Genomic DNA, 18146 nt, shown 5'->3' with positions numbered 1-18146 from the left:
TTTTTTTAATTTTGAAAATTCATTCAGATTCAGAATTTGGACTAATTGGAGCTTTTAAGTGTAAGAAGCCAGTGAAACAAAAAATTGTAAGTTTAATTCAGCTTTGATATATAAGTTAATAGAAGCTCCTTCCTCTGTCTGTAGTCATCTAAGCTGAATTTAAGTTGTATTCATAATGGCTCATATGCTTCCTCTTGGACTTTCAGCCTGTGTGATACAGCAAGATGGAACTATTTTGTATGAAACTGAAAAATATTTAGGAGTTTGCTTGTAGCTATTGAAGAAAAAAATACTCTCAGAAATATATCTTTAATTTTAAACTAAAATAATTTTTAAAAAATAGTTCTTTATGATTTGAAGCATTGTTACCCAGTGGCCTGAATATTTAAAATTTCAGTCTTGAGCACCAGTATTTTGATGTATCCTAAATTTAAGCAGAGTAGCAGAAAGTCCAGGTCTTGTACCTCAAGAGGAATTTGGCCAAATGTAGTTTGTACCTTTAAATGCCTACTCAGAAGTGCATTCTGGCAACCAAGTATTTAATCACCTTCTCTCTTTTCTCATCAGCGATATTCTGTGACTACTACAACCCTCGCAATGAGTGTGACTGGCACTACGAGCCTTGTGGCAGTAATATCACAACCTGCAGGATGATCAATAATGTCAGCACCAACTTTACAGTACCACTACTGGAAGGTAATAAATTCCTTGCCATTTTATATTGTGTGTTGTATAACTTTTTTCAGATGTCTTTTAATAATTATGGACTAGTCAGTCAACTTGATGAGATATTCCTATATCTTCTATGTTGAGTTTGCCTCCAGTCTTAGATAAGTGTTTCCTATAATGTAATCTATTATTTATGAACATCAATGGGTGATAGTTACATTGCTGTCAGCCACAAAACTAGTTCTCTGCTTGGATAATATCCTGAAACATGCATTATTATTATAATGAATAATATCCTGAAACAAGCCTTATTATTACATCATAGTTATTTTGAATTCCATGCGAAAGTATTTCAAAAGCAGGAAAATCTTTGATATGGCAAAGAATCAAGTCACTGATAGTTGGGTGTTTTTAACCTTATAATTTTTCATGTACCAGATCATCTTTCCTTTACTAGATTAGTCTGCAATATTCAACTACCTTTACACTGGAAAATATCTTTCATAGCAGACACACTGATGCTGCTTTATATTGAATTTGTACTGGAGATTCTGTTTCCTTTGTAGATGAGATATTAGTAGGCGACAGTCCTTGTGGTTAATAATGGAACAGGAACTTCACATTAAAAGGACTGCAATGATCCAAGAATGTGAAAGACTTTACAAGTATCTTCTGGTTTACCACATGGTAAAGCTGGAGAAAGAAGCTGTATTTTTAGCCATAAAGTCTTTTTGGTCTGTATTGGAAGCACTTATCTCCAGTTTAGGGATCGGCACAAAATGCCTTGAGTTTGAATTTTCTTTGAACTGCTAGTAAAAAAATTAAAAGAAACAAATCAAACAAACCAAAACTCAAGAGAAACAAAACAGAACAAACCAAACCAAACAAAGCAAAACAAAAAAAAAAACCAAAAACACCACCACCACCACAAAAAACAAACAAACAAACAAACAAACAAACAAACCCTAAAAAAACGCCAAAAAACCCTACTTAAAAAATCAACTAAAATCCCTAACTAAAATATTTTTAAAAAACCCAACAAGCCTTTGAATTTTAAAATAAATTATCTTATATTATTAGATAGATAAGATTTGGGAAGTGTCAGAAGGCAGATTATTATATATCCAATTATATTTCTGAATTATTTTCGTTGCTTAATTTCAATAGTAATATAGAACACACCTATTTTTGTTATGACATCTTAAGTCACAGTCTGGCACACAGTCTGGCAGTGTAAAGTGACTTTTAAGTACCAGTTAATTACATGGTGCTTCAGTTTAAAGGCTATTTAGAACTCCAGTACAGTAAAAACAGAACTTCATGTCATTAATAATTGGACTTAATAAGAGGTTATTTGGAGGAAGGAGATACAATAATAATAACAACAGAATAATATTTTTAAGTAGATTTACATAAAAAATGGAATGACAATTGACAGTCAATTAATCCCTTGCAGTGAAGTTTGGATCAGTACCTGTGGGTAAAGAAAAACACAGATAAATTATCTGTTTGAGGTAGAGATACCTGGTGTGTTCTAGGCATATAAACAAGGCCTAATATTCCAAGAAATGTAGTGAAAAACCTCTTTGTTAGTGAATCTGCTTCCATATTCTGCACAAAAGTATTATTGATAAAGTGATCTATACAAAAATTGGGGTGTTTCTTTGTCTTAAAATTACTAGTTGCCCATAGAAATTAATGAATTAGGGGTTTCTCCAAGGTATTGAACTAAGAGAAAGAAACTTCACTAGTGTTCATAAAAAAACTTATTTAATCCTCCTCACACCAGTATTATCAATGAGAACTGTTGAAGTCTTTTGGAAGGACTAATTGTCCGCAGTTTGATTTGAATGGGAAGTTTTAGATTTTTTTCACTATGCTTGATTCAGTGAGAATAGTTTACCTTCAGAAGTTAACATATCACTGAGTTAACTTTTTGTACTTTTTCTTCATCTTTATTCTGTTCTACCTGTCATCAATAGGTTGCTACCCCAGATGCCCTAAGGACAAGCCTATTTATAATGAAGAGACAAAGCAATGTGTGACTGAAGATCAATGTGGATGTTACCTCGAGGATGGAACCCATGTACTCCCTGGGCAAGAAGTTACAAAAGAAAACTGTACAATATGGTATATAAAAATTATTTGCAGTAATTCACAAAATAATTAGTGTATACAGAGTCCTTAATTTACTTTACTGGGCCTCAAACAGAGATGCAGCTTCAGCTGAAGAGCTGGTATATTCTTGCATTTCATAATTTTCCAAACCCTTAATAAGCCAGATTTCAGGTTGGTAGTGTTATTATAATAAGTGTATCAGCAAATTAATTAATTATACCTGTCAACTGTCATCAATTATATAATGAAACCTCAATGAACTTCTAAAACAACCTTTCAATTCTCACTGCTCTTTGGGAAGAGAGGGGCTGCTCTGCCTTGCATTCTCACTTAAAACTGTAGTCTGCAATACTCTTGCCCTGAAAGAGATAGTTGAGTCCTAACTGTTCATGCTTAGAGTGTTAGCAATGACAGCACTTACACCTCTGGCTCCACATGGTGACCAGAAAATAATCTGATTTAGCTGAAAGTTCACTCTGCAAAACAGTTGTTATTGCAGTATTGCAACTTGCAATTAAACTGCAAGTGGTGACTTTGAAAGAAAAATGGTAAGCAATACTAGAAAATATACCCAGAAAAATATCTAGTAGTGTGAATGAAGATCAAGTGACAAATATCTATGTTTCTGTGCTCTTCACTCTGCTAACAGGTGTCATAAAACATCAGCAACATTTTAATTTTTGAAAATTTTTCTTTTAGTGTCTGTGTCCCATCAGGATCCATAGAGTGTAAACCAGTCCCAGGTAAATAACGTTTGGGTTCTTCTGGAAACAAAAAGAAAAGAAAATGCACAGAACTGCTCTGTCTGACTTTACAAAGGCTTAGTATTGATTTAGAATAATTCTTTCCAGTGCAGTCAAAGTTGTGACTAAAGAAAATTTGGCAGCACTTTTGTTGAACCTTGCTGTTAGTACTCCTGGTTAAACCTTTTTCTCATGCCCTTTCAGTCTTTCTCCCCATGTCCCATATCCAAACTAATGGATTTCATTATGAGTTTGCACTTCCTGAACATGTAGTTATTAATATAAAAGTGTTCAGGTAGTAAATTTCAATTATTACTTCTCTTAGAACATTTTAAAACCTGCTTTCTAAGTTGTACCACCAGGCATTTTATTCAGGAGTTGATTAAATATGTTCTAACATTGCTTTCAATGTAAAGATAAATTTGCACAATATAGTAGATCTAAGCTCCAGGTACAGGTCTGAAAAACATGCATGACTCATGTAAATGCTCTCTTGTCCATAAGTATTTTGCCTCTGCCTCTTACATGGTGGTAGAAAAATTGCACAGTAAAGCTCTTTCTTGCAGGGTGTCCTTGTGTCATCAATGGAACGAGTTATGAAGAGGGTGCTACTGTGGGACACGTACAGGACGGCGACATATGTATAACATACATTTGTGCAGCAAATGGCTCTGTAGTTCCTGGTGAAGTCTATCCTTGTCCAACATCTTCACCTACAACCATCTCAACCTCCTCCCCTCACAGTACTCTTACCACCACCACCGCAGGTAAATCATCAATACAGATGAGATCTAAAAAATTGTTTTCTTTAAGGAAAATATTTTAAATATAGAATGTACAATTATCTGGGATTGTAGTTGACACAGAGCAATATTTATGGATTGTTTTATCACACCACACTAAGAAAGACTTTTAGCATTTTGAGTTGATTTACTTCTCGTGAAAAAAATTGTAAGTATAAATGTATAGGGTGTCTTCCTATTTTTGAAAAAAAATTGTTAGATTTTCAATATCCTAATGGGATAGGAGAAATAATGTTAGGAGTGTCAGCAAAAAAAATACTATTATATTTCTTTTGAAATGATAATCTCTTTTTGTTGTATTTCAGTTTCCACTGCAAGCCGCCCAGTCACTACAAGTAAGTTATAAATACAAAACAATGTTGTTAAAAATGTCAAAGGAATATTTAAAGGAAGAGTAAATTAAAGACAATCAATACAGAAAAAAATATATTTTAAACAAAAATGAATAATTTTTAAAAAATAATTTCAAAAGTGCCATTAGTATAGAGAGAAGAAGGACCTTTAAAGGCTTCAGCTTGGTGATTTTATTTTGATGCACAACTTCCGCTTCAAAGACTGAGTAATAAAGAACTGATTTTAGAACTGTTTTCTTTGGAAAGATTACAAATTGCAATGCAGTCCTCTAGTCCTTAATGGAAGAAAATAAAAAATGCATCTTCTCAGGATGTTCTCTCCAAAGACTGAAACCTCTGTCTTTTCTTGCAGCTCCATGCGTAGTCACAGAACTAATCTGTGATTGGACTGAGTGGTTTGATGTTAGTAAACCTGAAGAAGGTGGTGGTGACTATGAAACATACGATGAAATAAGAAAACATGGAAACAAAATATGTACAGCTCCTGAAAAAATTGAATGCAGGGCTAAGGATAAACCTGATGTGAGCTTAGAAGAACTTGGTCAGAAAGTAGAGTGTAATGTTAAATATGGGCTAATCTGTAAAAATGATGAGCAAGATGTAACTATGTGGCCACTCTGCTATAATTATGAAATCAGGGTAAACTGTTGTGAGTGGCAGGAAGTTCCTTGTGGGCCTACAGTTACACCTACTATAGCTTCAACTGCAACCACCACCAAGACAACAATAGGCAGCACCACTACAACCAGGACTACAACAGAAATTACCACCACACCCATACACGTCCATTCCACAACACGTGAGTATACACCATCAGTCCTCACCCTGTTAACTTCAACATCTCCAGATATTTAACTGAAAAATACTCCATGATCTTTGCCTTTGGAGAAATATAGGGCTATTGGCTACTGAAGGCAGGTCACAATCATAGAAAATGTTGGTCTGCAAGGAAGCCTTACTTAGGAGAGTTTCGACTTTTAAGTTTCTGCTGGAGAGAATATTCCCAAAAGGACCTGCTGTGTGAGAAAAGAGTAGGCCATGCTTCAAACTCCTGTTGCTAGAGGCATTATCTGGGTGGACTGCACAGGCTTCCTTCTTCAGGCTGACATTGTCTTGCTGATTTTATGAGAAGCACTTTCCAGCATTATGCCTAATATCTTCACTAGGAAAAGAGGGTCATGACCCTCTCTGTGCATGAATGTCAAGGATTCTGCTTTCTGGGGACAGAAAGGGAGGGCTGGTGCTAGGGACTTTGCAGTGCTAAGGGTGAGCTGACCTCTCTAGCTCTGTGGCCACTGCCTCATGCACAGCTTCTGTTCACTTCCTCTTCAGTCCCACTCATGCCTCTGTACCTTTGTCTGTTTTCTCTGTCCCTGCTCTGTCTAACAGCCCCATCTCCACCCACACCAAGCACACCAAAATCGACAACCACTCCCTCCACGCCGGAGACTCCCACCACTACCAGCACCCCGACAACAACCACCATTGGATCACCAACACCCACCTCAACTACTTCAAGCACATCCTCACCAACACCAACATACACCACCACCACACCAACTCCAGGTACTTCTCTGGACTGTTCTCTGATGTGTTCCTTTGCTATGGGAGAAATGAAGGTGCCTTGGCCCCTCCTTTAGTGTGTCTCCATGGGATTGCAGATTGGAGGAATTACTGTTCATCCCCTCAAGTGCCCTGTGGTCAAAGGTGGCCTTTTGGCCAGCTGGTTAAGAAGAACAAGGATTTAGGGATCCTAGGGTGAAGGTCTTGGCTTCCCTGATTCAAAAGACTCCGAGGTAAAATTTCATGCTGGTGCCCAGCTTAGACAGGTGCTGAACTGATGGAAATTCTTGATTTTCCTGCTGTTGGACCTTGTCCTTCAGCTGGCCAGAACATAGGCACTGGACCCACACATGGAGGGGTATTGGAGTGGGGCTTTATTCTGCAACACTCTCATTCTAGGAACAGCTGGGCAGACTTTCTTCCCTTTCTTCTCCTTATTTGGCATGTCAGTACAAGTGCATGAAAATGGTTCTAGATCTTAGAAACAAGGATTACACTGGGAGACTTTTGGAAACAGTTTTACACTAAAAAATGCCACTTCTTGTGAACTGTAGCCTTTTGCTGATGACATCTGCAACTCTGGGAAGCTGTAGATAACTGATGACTCTAGAACTCTGGGAAGCCCTTCATCAGGCTGACATACCACCAGAAGGAAATTTTGTGACAGTCAGGCATGAACTTACTCCTCTTCCCACCTTCATCTCTGACAATGAATTCACCACAAAGGTGAATGCTGCAAGGATTTGTGAGGTGTTCAGGTAGTGAGTCAGAGATAGAAAGTGCCAGCGACATAAAAGGCATTACAGCTCCTCATCACTTACCTCTTGGTAGGTCTCTCTGATTTGGTGAGAAGCACCTTCCAGCAACATCCCCAGTCTCCTAGCTAGGAAAGAAGGGCCATCACCACTTATGTGCATGGATTTCAAGGATTTTTCTCTCTGGGGCAAGAATGGAAGGGTTGGTGCTAGGGATCTCTGCTCAGCTAACGGTGCGCTGACTCCTCTATGTCTGGGGCAGCTGCTTCATGCACAGCTTCTGTTCAGTTCACACTGAGTCCCACTGATGCCTTTGTGCCTTTGTCTGTTTTCTCTGTCCCTGCTGTTTCCAACAGTCACACCGAGCACAGCATCCCCTACATCGGAATTGACAAGCACTTCCACATCAGCGGAGACTCTCAGCAGCACCACGACCACCACCACTACCGGCACCAGCACCACCACCACCAGAACACCAACAACAACAACAACAACTACTACAACAACCATCAGAACTCCTGCACGTATGTTCCAAAACCAAATAATTCCCGCCCAAAGCCCTGTGCCTCCAGCTGCAGTACCAACAAATAATTCTCTGGCTCTGTTGTAATTTCTGGCCTTGCTATGGGAGTAGTGAAGATCCATGAGCACCTCCATATGTGGCTCTGGAAGGGATCAGGGATGGGTGTAATTTCTGGGCAACCTGTGGCTAAACCTGACCCTTGTTCTGGCTGTTTAAAAGGAGGAAAGATTTAGGGGACCTTGGGAGAAGGTCTTGTCTTCCCTGACTCAACAGTGCTCCATGGAGGTATTTCACACATGTGCCCAGATACTGAAGTGATGGGAATGTTGCTTTTGCTGCTATTGGACTTTGTCCTTCAGCTGTCCAGAATGTAGTCACTGGACCCAAGGTGTGCAGCTGGAGTGGGGGTGAAGTTCGTGGCCGTGGCATTTCAGGCTCTGTTTGGGCACAGCTGTGCAGACCTACTTTCCTTTCTCTCCTGTTTTGTTTCTGTGGCCATTGCTGCTATTTACCAGCTGTTTGGGCTGTACGATGCTTCCACGGCTTTTGCTGGCAGAGTTTGAGGATTGGTTTCAGAGCTCAGATTGCCACTTCTGACAGACACAAGCTCTGGGCGGCTGGATTCTACCAGCGTTCCCGTTGGTGCTTGTCTGTGGCAATCTGTGTGGTGCTGGGAAGCACTGGGAAGCACTGCTGGGAAGCAGCTGAGGTTTTGTCAGCAACCTGTGTCCTGTGCCTGCTTTCCCTGTCATCAGGTGCCTTCCCAGTGGTTGGTTTCTCCATGAGATACTGAGGTGATGTGCATGGCCCAAGAAGCTGAGAGAGTGGCAGGAGTCTCTGCTTAGACCCACTCTGCCTCCTGTATGGGTCTTATGTGCATGTTTTTTTGCAGACGAGTGTCCATACAAAGCAGTGTGCCCCAGCTGTGGGGCACACACACGTAACTCATGCGTTGCCTGTGTCCTGACGCGGGCCAGGAGTGGTTTTTAGGGCCAAGAAGGAGAGACCTGGCCACACCACTGAGCTTTCTTATGCCCATGTTGGCTAGTGCAGTAGCAGCCTGAGGGGCACTGCCTGGGGATGCCCAGAGCACCACCTGTGTGTGCTGCTGGTGCCCTGTATTGTTGTCTCTCTTCTGTCTGTTTCTAACTGTCCGTCTTGTTGTCTCCTCTCAGCGTGTGAGTGCATCTGGACGGACTGGATCGATGTGAGCTATCCAGATGGTTCTGACAGGAATGGTGGTGACTACGAAACCTTTGAGAACATTTTGAAGAAATACCCCTCCTGGGAGTGTGCGAAAGTTGAGAATATTTCATGCCGAGCAGAGAAATTCCCTAGCTATTCCATTGCAGATTTAGGGCAGAAAGTGGAATGTAACGTTAATGTAGGGCTCATCTGCAACAATAAAGATCAGCAGATAGGAGGTATAATACCAATGCCAGTCTGCCTCAACTACGAGATCAGTGTCTGCTGCACCCCCAACAAACCAGAGTGTCTTCCAACTCCAAGCACCACGAGCACCACAACTTCGACATCTTCCCCCACAACAAGCAGTGTGTCCCCTCCAATATCAACCACCGCTCCAACGTCAACAGCAGTGGAGACTCCCAGCCCTACCACCACCACCACCACCACCACCACGGTGCCCCCCAGCAGCACCACCACTAGTGGCAGCACCTCACAGACAACCACAGCTCCTCCTGTCTCAACAACACCCATTTCAACTACTTCAAGCACATCCACGCCCACACCAACATACACCACCACCACCACGTCAACTTCAGGTACTTCTCTGATCTGTGCACTCATGTGTTTCCTTGCTGTGGGGAACTGAAGGTCTGTGAGCACCTCCATTTGTGCCTCTCTCTGGGATCTGAGATTGGGCTAATTGTTGCATATCTCCTGAAATGGCCTTTGCCCAGAGGTGGCCCTTGGGCTGGTTGTTTCGTAAGGAGCAAGAATACAGGGCTCTATGTCCTCCTCTGCGGTGGTGATCTTGATCCTCTTGTGCATACATCCATCCTTGAACACCTATTCCTGTCTCAGCTCTTACTTCATGAGTTAATGAGGTGTTCAGGTAATGAGGCAGAGATAGAAAGCCCCCAGTAGATGAAAAGCATTACTGCTCCTCCTCTCTTGCTTATAGGTAGATCCCTCTGATTTTGTGAGAAGTACCTTCCAGCACTATTCCCAGTGTCTTCACAAGGCAAGGAGGGCTGTGACCCATCCTGTGTGTGCATGCATGTCAAGGATTCTGCTTTCTATGGCCGGAAAGGGAGGACTGGTTCTGGGGACCTTTGTTGTTCTAAGGGTGGGCTGATCTGTCTAGGTCTGTGGCCACTGCCTGATGTGCAGCTTCTGTTGAGTTGGCATTGAGTCTCACTGATGCCTTTGTGCCTTTGTCTGTTTTCTCTGTCCCTGCTCTTTCTAACAGCCCCAACTCCATCCACACCAAAATCGACAACCACTTCCACGTCACCGGAGACTCCCACCATCACCACCAGCCCTCCAAGCACAACAACAACAACAACAACAACGGTTACTGGATCATCAACCACCATCTCAACTCCTGAAAGTATGTTCCCAGCAGTCGTAATTCCCACCAAATTCCTCTGTATCTAACAACACAACCAACAAATAATGATCTGGTTCTTCTGTAATTTCTGACCTTGTCCTGGGAGTACTGAAGGTCTGAGAGAACCTCCATTTGTGGCTCTGGATGGCATTGGGAATGGGTGTAACTTCTGGATGTCTTAGGAAATGTCATGTGCCCAAAGCAGGTCTCTTGGTCTGGCTGTTTCAGGAGGAGCAATTATTTAGGGGTCTTGGGGAGTAGGTTTTGACTTCCCTGACTCAGCAGTGCTCCCAGGAGGTATTTCATCCTGGTGCCTCATCTTGTACAGATTCTGAAGTAATGGAAACCTTGCTTTTACCTCTGTTGGTCCTAATCCTTCAGCTGGCCAGAATGTAGTCACTAGACCCATGGAGTGCAATTGGAGTGGGACTTGGTCTTGTGGCGCTTGCATTTCAGGCTCTATTTGGGCACAGCTGTGTATAGTTTCCCACCTTTCTACTCCTCCTTTACCCTTGTACTGTTAATGGTGTTCAGCTACTCTAGGTGTAAGAAGGAAGGATTCTTTTGGCAGGATTTTGGGAACAGTTTCAGTCTACATACTACCCTTTGCTGTGAACTGTGGTCTTTGGCTGATCAGATCCACTAGTACACTGGGGAGCCCTTTATCAGGCTGATACTGGAAAATCACAGGACAAACAGGCAGCAAGATATCCCTGTGCATGCTTCCTTCCCTCACCACACGTTCCCATCTCAGGTCTTACTCCCGTGTTTAGTGAGGTGTTCAGGTAATGAGGCAGAGCTAGAAAGCTCCAGCAAGTTCAGAAGCATTACTGCTCCTCATTTCTTACCTATTGGTAGGTCATTCTGACTTTGTAAGAAGCACCTTCCAGCACTATTCCCAGTCTCCTACCTAGGAGAGGAGGGCCATCACCCTCTGTGTGCATGCATGTCAAGGATTCTGCTTTCAGGGGCCAGAGCAGGATGACTGATTCTGGGGACCTTTGTTGTTCTAAGGGTGGGCTGATCTGTCTAGGTCTGTGGCCACTGCCTGATGTGCAGCTTCTGTTGAGTTGGCATTGAGTCTCACTGATGCCTTTGTGCCTTTGTCTGTTTTCTCTGTCCCTGCTCTTTCTAACAGCCCCAACTCCATCCCCACCAAGCACACCAAAATCGACAACCACTTCCACGTCACCGGAGACTCCCACCACCACTGCCAGCACCACGATGCCCCCCAGCAGCACCACCAGCATCAGCACCCCGAGCACGACAACCATTACTCGACCTCCAACACCCACCTCAACTGCTCCAAGCACATCCACGCCCACACCAACATACACCACCACCACACCAACTCCAGGTACTTCTACATTTTGTGCTCTCACACGTTTCCCTGCTATTGGAGTATTGAAGGTCCCTAATCACCTTTCTGCCCCTGTATGGAATCGGGGATGGGTATAATTCCCAGGTATTCCAGGAAATGGGCTGTTCCTAACCTGGTGTTCTGGGCTGGCTTTTTCATAAGGAACAAGAATATAGGGGTCACGGGAAGAAGGTCTTGGCTTACCTGACTCAACAAGGCTCTAAGGAGGTAGAGCATGCTGGTGCCCAGCTTAGAGAGATGTTAAACTGATGAGAAATGTTGCTTTGGCTGGTTTTGGGCCATCCTTCTGCTGGCCAGAATGGAACGACTGGATCCATGGAGTTCAATTGAAGTAGGGCTTGGTCTACTGGCAGTGGCGTATCAAGTTCTGTTTGGGCACAGCTGTGCCAAGTTTTTTCCCCTTCGCCTTCTCAGTGCTAACAGTTGTCAGTTGTAATAGGTGTTGGAATGAAGGATTCCCCTGCGAGACATTTGGGAACAATTTCTCTCTGCAGACTGCCCCTTGTTGTGAACTGTGGCCTTTCATGAGATTCACTAGTGCCCAGGGAAGTCATTCATCACGCCTTCATTGCACCACAGGGATATCACATGATGATCAGGCAGGAATATATTCACAGAATCAGTTAGGTCAGAAAAAATCTCTGAGATCATCATGTCCAACCTTTGCCTGAACACCACAATGTCACTTAGATGATGGCGCTAAGTGCCACATCCACTTTTGTCTTAAAAGCCACCAGACACTGTGGCTCTGCCACTTCCTTGGGCAGTCCATTGCAGTGTCTAATCATTTGTTCTCTGGAGAAATTCCTCCTAACATCCAACTTAAACCTCCCCCAGCACAACTGCCTCATGCACAGCTTCTGTTGAGTTCACATTGAGTCCCACTGATGCCTTTGTGCCTTTGTCTGTTTTCTCTCTCCCTGCTGTTCCTAACAGCCCCAACTCCATCCACACCGAGCACACCAAAACCGACAACCACTTCCACATCAACGGAGACTCCCACTACCACTACCAGCCCTCTGAGCACCACCACCACTGTTTCTGGATCAACAACAACCATCTCAACTCCTCAAAGTATGTTCCACAAGCAGTAATTCTCATCAAAACCCCTATGCCCCCAGGAACAGAATCAACAAATAATTCTCTAGTTCTATTGTCATGTCTGGCCTTGCTTTGGGAGTAGTGAAGGTCCATGAAACACCTCCATATGTGTCTCTAGGTGGGATCAGGGATGGGTGTAACTTCTGGGAGTCCCAGGAAAAGTCCTGTGGCCAAATCTGGCCCTTGGGCTGGCTATTTCATAAGGAACAAGGATTTAGGGGGTTCTTGGGGGAAGGTCTTGTCTTTCCTGACTCAACAGCCCTTCAAGGAGGTATTTCATGTTGGTGCCCAGCTTAGACAGATGCTGAACGAATGGGTAACATTGCATTTGCAGCTTTTGGACCGTGTCCTTCAGCTGTCCAGAATGTAGTCACTGGACCCATGGAGTGCAATTGCAGAGGGACTTGGTCTTGTGGAAGTGCATTTCAGGCTCTGTTTGGGCTCAACCCTTTCTCCTCCTCCTATGCCCTCTCAGTGTTAGTGCTTGTCAGCTGTTTAACATGTAAGAAGGAATGATTCTCCTGCCAGCCCTTGAGGGAATATTTTCCCTCTGCAGAGTACCTATTGCTGTGAAGTTTTGGTCTTTGGCTGACACCTCACCTGGTGAGACCCACTAGTGCCCAGGGAAGCCCTTCATGAGTCTGACATTGAAATACAGGGGGAATCATATGCCAATCAGGCATGAACATACTCCTGGGCATGCTTTCCTTCCCAGCTTCCACTCTTATCTCCTATTTCTCCTTATCTCCTATGAATTAGTGAGGTGTTCCAGTAATGAAGCAGAGATAGGAAGCTCCAGCCAGATCCAAAGCATTGCTTCCCCTCATCTCTTACCTATTGGTTGGTCTGTCTGATTTTGTGAGAAGCACCTTCCAGCACCATCTTGGTTCTCTTCACTAGGAGAGGAAGGCCATGACCCTCTCTGTGCATAGATGTCGAGGATTCTGCTTAATATGGCCAGAAAGGAAGGGCTGGTTCTGGGGATGATTGCTGTGCTAAGGGTCTCTCTAGCTCTGTGGCAGCTGCCTCATGTGCAGCTTCTGTTGAGTTTCTGTTGAGTCCCACTGATGCCTTTGTGCCTTTGTCTGTTTTCTCTGTCTCTGCTGTTTCTAACAGCCCCACCTACGAAGACACCGAGCCCAACTACTCCACCAGAAACACCAACTACTCCCACTCCAACAGCATCTGAAACTCCCATCATCACTTCCAGCACCACGATGCCCCCCAGCAGCATCCCCAGCAGCACCACCAGCATCAGCACTCCCAAGACAACAACAACAACTGTTACTGGCTCATCAACAACATTCTCAACTACTTCAAGCACATCCACAGCCATATGGGAATATTCAACCACCCTATCAACTCCAGGTACTTCTGCCTTGCCTGATCTTGTATCCCCTTGCTTTGGGAGTAATGAAGATCTGTTAGCACCTCCATTTGTGCCTCAGTATGGAACTGGGGATGGCTGTAACTGCTGTGCATGCCATGAAAGGTTCTTTGCCTGAAGCTGGAACTTGGGTTGGATGTTTCAGAAGTGATGAGAATTCAGGGTTCCTTGTGAGAAGCTCTTGGCTTCCATTACTCAACAAGTATCTAAGAAGGTATTTCAGGCTGGCACTCCTGCTGGGCTTAGATGCTAACTTGATGGGGAACCTTGAGTTCTTGTCAGACCTTGTCCTTTATTTGTTGAGAATGTAGTCAGTGGACTTAAGGTGTGAAATTACAGTGGGGATTACTCTTGTGGTACTGCAATTTCAGGTGCTTTCTGGGAAAAATTTTGCAGACTTTATTCACTATCTTCTCTGCCTTTGCAATGTCAGCACTAGTGGATGCCAGTGTTTATAGATGTAGAAACCAAGGATTTCTGTGGCAGGCTTTTGGGAACAGTTGCACTCTGCAGACTGTCACTACCTCTGAAGTGTGGTCTTTGGCTGATGAGATTCACTAATCCTCTGGGAAGCCCTTGACTGGGCTGACATCCAATCAGTGGAACTCTTATGACAACGAGGCAGGAACATATTCCTGTGTGTGCTTCATTCTTAAAGCACACATTCCCATCTCAGCTCATGCCCTAGGATTTGGTGAGGTGTACAGGTAATGAGGCAGAGATAGAAGGCCCCAGCCAGATCCAAAGCATTACTTCTCCTCGTCTCTTGCTTGGTCTTTCTGATTTTGTGAGAAGCACCTTCCAGAACCACCCCCAGTCTCTTCAAAAAGAAAGGAAGGACATGATCATCTCTGTGCATGGATTTCAAGGATTCTGCTTTTTTGGGCAAGAAATAGATGGGGCTGGTGCTAGATACCTTTCTTGTTCTAAGAATGGGCTGACCCCTCTATGTCTGGGGCAGCTGCTTCATTTTCTCTGTCCCTGCTCTTTCTAACAGCTCCAACTCCATCCACACCAAGCACGGCATCCCCTACATCTGAATTGCCCACCACGTCACTGGAGACTCCCAGCACCACCACCAGCTCTGGCAGCACCACCGGCACCACTACCAGCAGCCCTCCAAGCACAACAACCACTGTTACTGGACCACCAACGCCCACCTCAACTACTTCAAGCACATCCTCTCCCACACCAACATACACCACCACCACCACTCCAGGTACTTTTAGATTTTGTAGTCTCATATGTTCTTTGCCTTTGGGAGTACTGAGTGTCTGTGAACACCTATTTTTTTGCCTCTGTATGGTATCAAGAATGAATTAACTTCTGGACAGCCCCTGAAACAGCCTTTGCCCATAGCTGTCCCTTCATCTCTGTTTCAGAAACAACAAGGACTTAGTAGCTTTTGCTGCTGTTGGACTTTGTCTTTCAGCCAGCCAGAGTGGTGTCCCTGGAGTTTAATGAAGAGGGGCTTGATTTTGTAACACTTGCTTTTCAAGGTCTCTTTAGGCACAGATGTGTGGTCTTTCTTCCTTCTCTCCTGCTCGTTTCCCTTGTCAATACGATTGCTTCTCAACTATTATAGACGCAGGAAGAAAGCATTCCTCTGCCACACTTTTGCAAACAGTTTCACTCTACAGACTGTGACTTTCTGTGAACTATGGTCTTTGCCTGACAAAATTCACTGGTACTCTGAGAACTCCTGACATCAGAAAACCACATGCCAATCAGCCAGGAACATATTCCTGTGCATGCTTCCTTCCCTGATCACAGCTTCCCATCTCAGCTCTTTCCTGAGGATTTAGTGTGGTGTTCTAGATAATGAGGCAGAGATATAAAACCCCAGCAAGATCAAAAGCATTGCTCCTTCTCATCTCTTACCTGTTGGTAGGTCTTTCTGATTTTGTGCAAAGCACCTTCCAGCACCATCCCCAGTCTCTTACTAGGAGAGGAGGGCTATGACCCTGTGTGTGCACAAATTTCAAGGAGTTTGCTTTCTGGGGCAGAAAGGATGGGCTCATGCTAGGGATCTTTGCTGTACTAAGGGTGGGCTCGCCTCTCTAGTTCTGTGGTAACTGTCTCATGTACAGCTTCTGTTCAGCTGCTATTGAGTCCCACTCATGTATTTGTGTCTTTGTTTTCTCTGTCCCTGTTGTTTCTAACAGGCACAATTCCATCCACACTGAGCACACTAAAATCGACAACCACTACCTCACCGACGGAGACTCCCACCACCACCACCAGCCCTCCGAGCACAACCACCACTGTTTCTGGATCAACAACAACCATCTCAACTCCTCAAAGTATGTTCCCAGTGCTAGTAATTCCCATAAAAACCCCTCTGCCCCCAGGAACAGAATCAACAAATAATTCTCTGGTTCTGTTGTCATGTCTGGCCTGGCTGTGGCAGTAATGAATGTCTGTGAGTATATCCATTTGTGGCTCTGTGTGGGATCAAGGATGTAACTTCTGGGCATTCCAGGTAATGAGTTGTGCCCAAAGTTCATTTGGGCTCTTTTAAAAGTGATGAAGATGCAGGGGTCCCAGGAAGAAGTTCTTGTCTTTCTTGATGCAACAGTGCTCTGAAGAGGTATTTCATCTTCCTGCCCAGCTGAGACACATGTTCAGCTGCTTTTGCAGCTGTTGGGCCATGTGCTTCCGCTGGGCAGAATATAGTCACAGAACCCATGATGTGCAGTTGGACAATTACTTTGGTTCTTGACACTGGCATTTAGGCACTGTTTTAGGCTCAGCTGTATAGACTTTTTTCCCTCTCTTCTCCTTCTTGGCCATGTCTGTGCTAATCTTTGGTTATAGATGTAGAAAGGAATGATTCCTCTCCCATGCTTTTGGCTACATGCTACCTCTTGCGGTGAACTCTGGTCTTTGGCTAATCAAATCCACTAGTACTCTGTGATGTCCTTTATCAGGGTGTCGTTGGGAAAATGACATGACTATGAGGCAGAAACGTGTTCTGCTGCATGATCCATTTCTGGAGCACAGATTCCCCTGAGTTCTTACTCCATGAGTTAGCAAGTTGCTTAGGTAATGAGCCAGAGATAGAAAGCCCCAGCCAGATCCAAAGCATTACTCCTTCTCATCTCTTACCTACTGGTAGGTCTCCCTAATTTTGTGAGAAGCACCTTCCAGCACCAGCCCTAGTCTCTTCACTATGAAAGGAGGGCCATGACCATCTCTTTAGATGGATGTCAATGAGTTTTCTTTCTGGGCTGAAAAAGGAAGGGCTGGTGCTAGGGACCTTTGCTGTGCAAAGGTCGGCTGACCTCTCTTGCTCTGTGGCAGCTGCCTCATGCGCAGCTTCTGTTCAGATCCAGCTGAGTGCCACTGATGCCTTTGTGCCTTTGTCTGTTTTCTCTCTCCCTGCTCTTTCTAACAGCCCCAACTCCATCCACACCGAGCACACCAAAACCGACAACCACTTCCACATCAACGGAGACTCCCACTACCACTACCAGCCCTCTGAGCACCACCACCACTGTTTCTGGATCAACAACAACCATCTCAACTCCTCAAAGTATGTTCCACAAGCAGTAATTCTCATCAAAACCCCTATGCCCCCAGGAACAGAATCAACAAATAATTCTCTAGTTCTATTGTCATGTCTGGCCTTGCTTTGGGAGTAGTGAAGGTCCATGAAACACCTCCATATGTGTCTCTAGGTGGGATCAGGGATGGGTGTAACTTCTGGGAGTCCCAGGAAAAGTCCTGTGGCCAAATCTGGCCCTTGGGCTGGCTATTTCATAAGGAACAAGGATTTAGGGGGTTCTTGGGGGAAGGTCTTGTCTTTCCTGACTCAACAGCCCTTCAAGGAGGTATTTCATGTTGGTGCCCAGCTTAGACAGATGCTGAACGAATGGGTAACATTGCATTTGCAGCTTTTGGACCGTGTCCTTCAGCTGTCCAGAATGTAGTCACTGGACCCATGGAGTGCAATTGCAGAGGGACTTGGTCTTGTGGAAGTGCATTTCAGGCTCTGTTTGGGTTCAGTTGTGTAGACTTTCCTCCTTTTCTCCTCCTTCTGCACCCACTGTGTGTTAGTGCTTGTCAGCTGTTTAACATGTAAGAAGGAATGATTCTCCTGCCAGCCTTTTTGGGAACTTTGCAGACTGCCTCTTGTTGTGAACTGTAATTTTTGGGTGATGAGTTCCACTAGT

At 44.1% G+C, this 18146-nt stretch overlaps 1 protein-coding gene across 1 annotated transcript in view; it reads left to right on the top strand.

Annotated features, from left to right (window-relative positions):
* The window catches only part of MUC2 (mucin 2, oligomeric mucus/gel-forming), a 55030-nt gene that overhangs the window by 19718 nt on the left and 17166 nt on the right, over window positions 1-18146 (top strand). Inside the window, exons 25-40 of the mRNA XM_041481117.1 lie at window positions 568-696; window positions 2652-2799; window positions 3487-3530; window positions 4097-4297; window positions 4639-4668; window positions 5039-5485; window positions 6076-6252; window positions 7361-7528; window positions 8703-9326; window positions 9962-10102; window positions 11241-11459; window positions 12420-12557; window positions 13701-13952; window positions 14969-15190; window positions 16137-16274; window positions 17369-17506. Of these exons, the coding sequence (XP_041337051.1) occupies window positions 568-696; window positions 2652-2799; window positions 3487-3530; window positions 4097-4297; window positions 4639-4668; window positions 5039-5485; window positions 6076-6252; window positions 7361-7528; window positions 8703-9326; window positions 9962-10102; window positions 11241-11459; window positions 12420-12557; window positions 13701-13952; window positions 14969-15190; window positions 16137-16274; window positions 17369-17506 (3216 nt within the window). The remainder of the gene's footprint in view (window positions 1-567; window positions 697-2651; window positions 2800-3486; window positions 3531-4096; window positions 4298-4638; window positions 4669-5038; window positions 5486-6075; window positions 6253-7360; window positions 7529-8702; window positions 9327-9961; window positions 10103-11240; window positions 11460-12419; window positions 12558-13700; window positions 13953-14968; window positions 15191-16136; window positions 16275-17368; window positions 17507-18146) is intronic.

The sequence above is a fragment of the Pyrgilauda ruficollis genome, unplaced genomic scaffold (assembly GCF_017590135.1).
Source record: "Pyrgilauda ruficollis isolate IOZ18807 unplaced genomic scaffold, ASM1759013v1 scaffold55, whole genome shotgun sequence".
NCBI classification, from domain to species: Eukaryota; Metazoa; Chordata; class Aves; order Passeriformes; family Passeridae; genus Pyrgilauda; species Pyrgilauda ruficollis.
The sequence above is the reverse complement of the archived record's forward strand: the minus strand, read 5'-3'. Positions and strand labels throughout refer to the sequence as shown.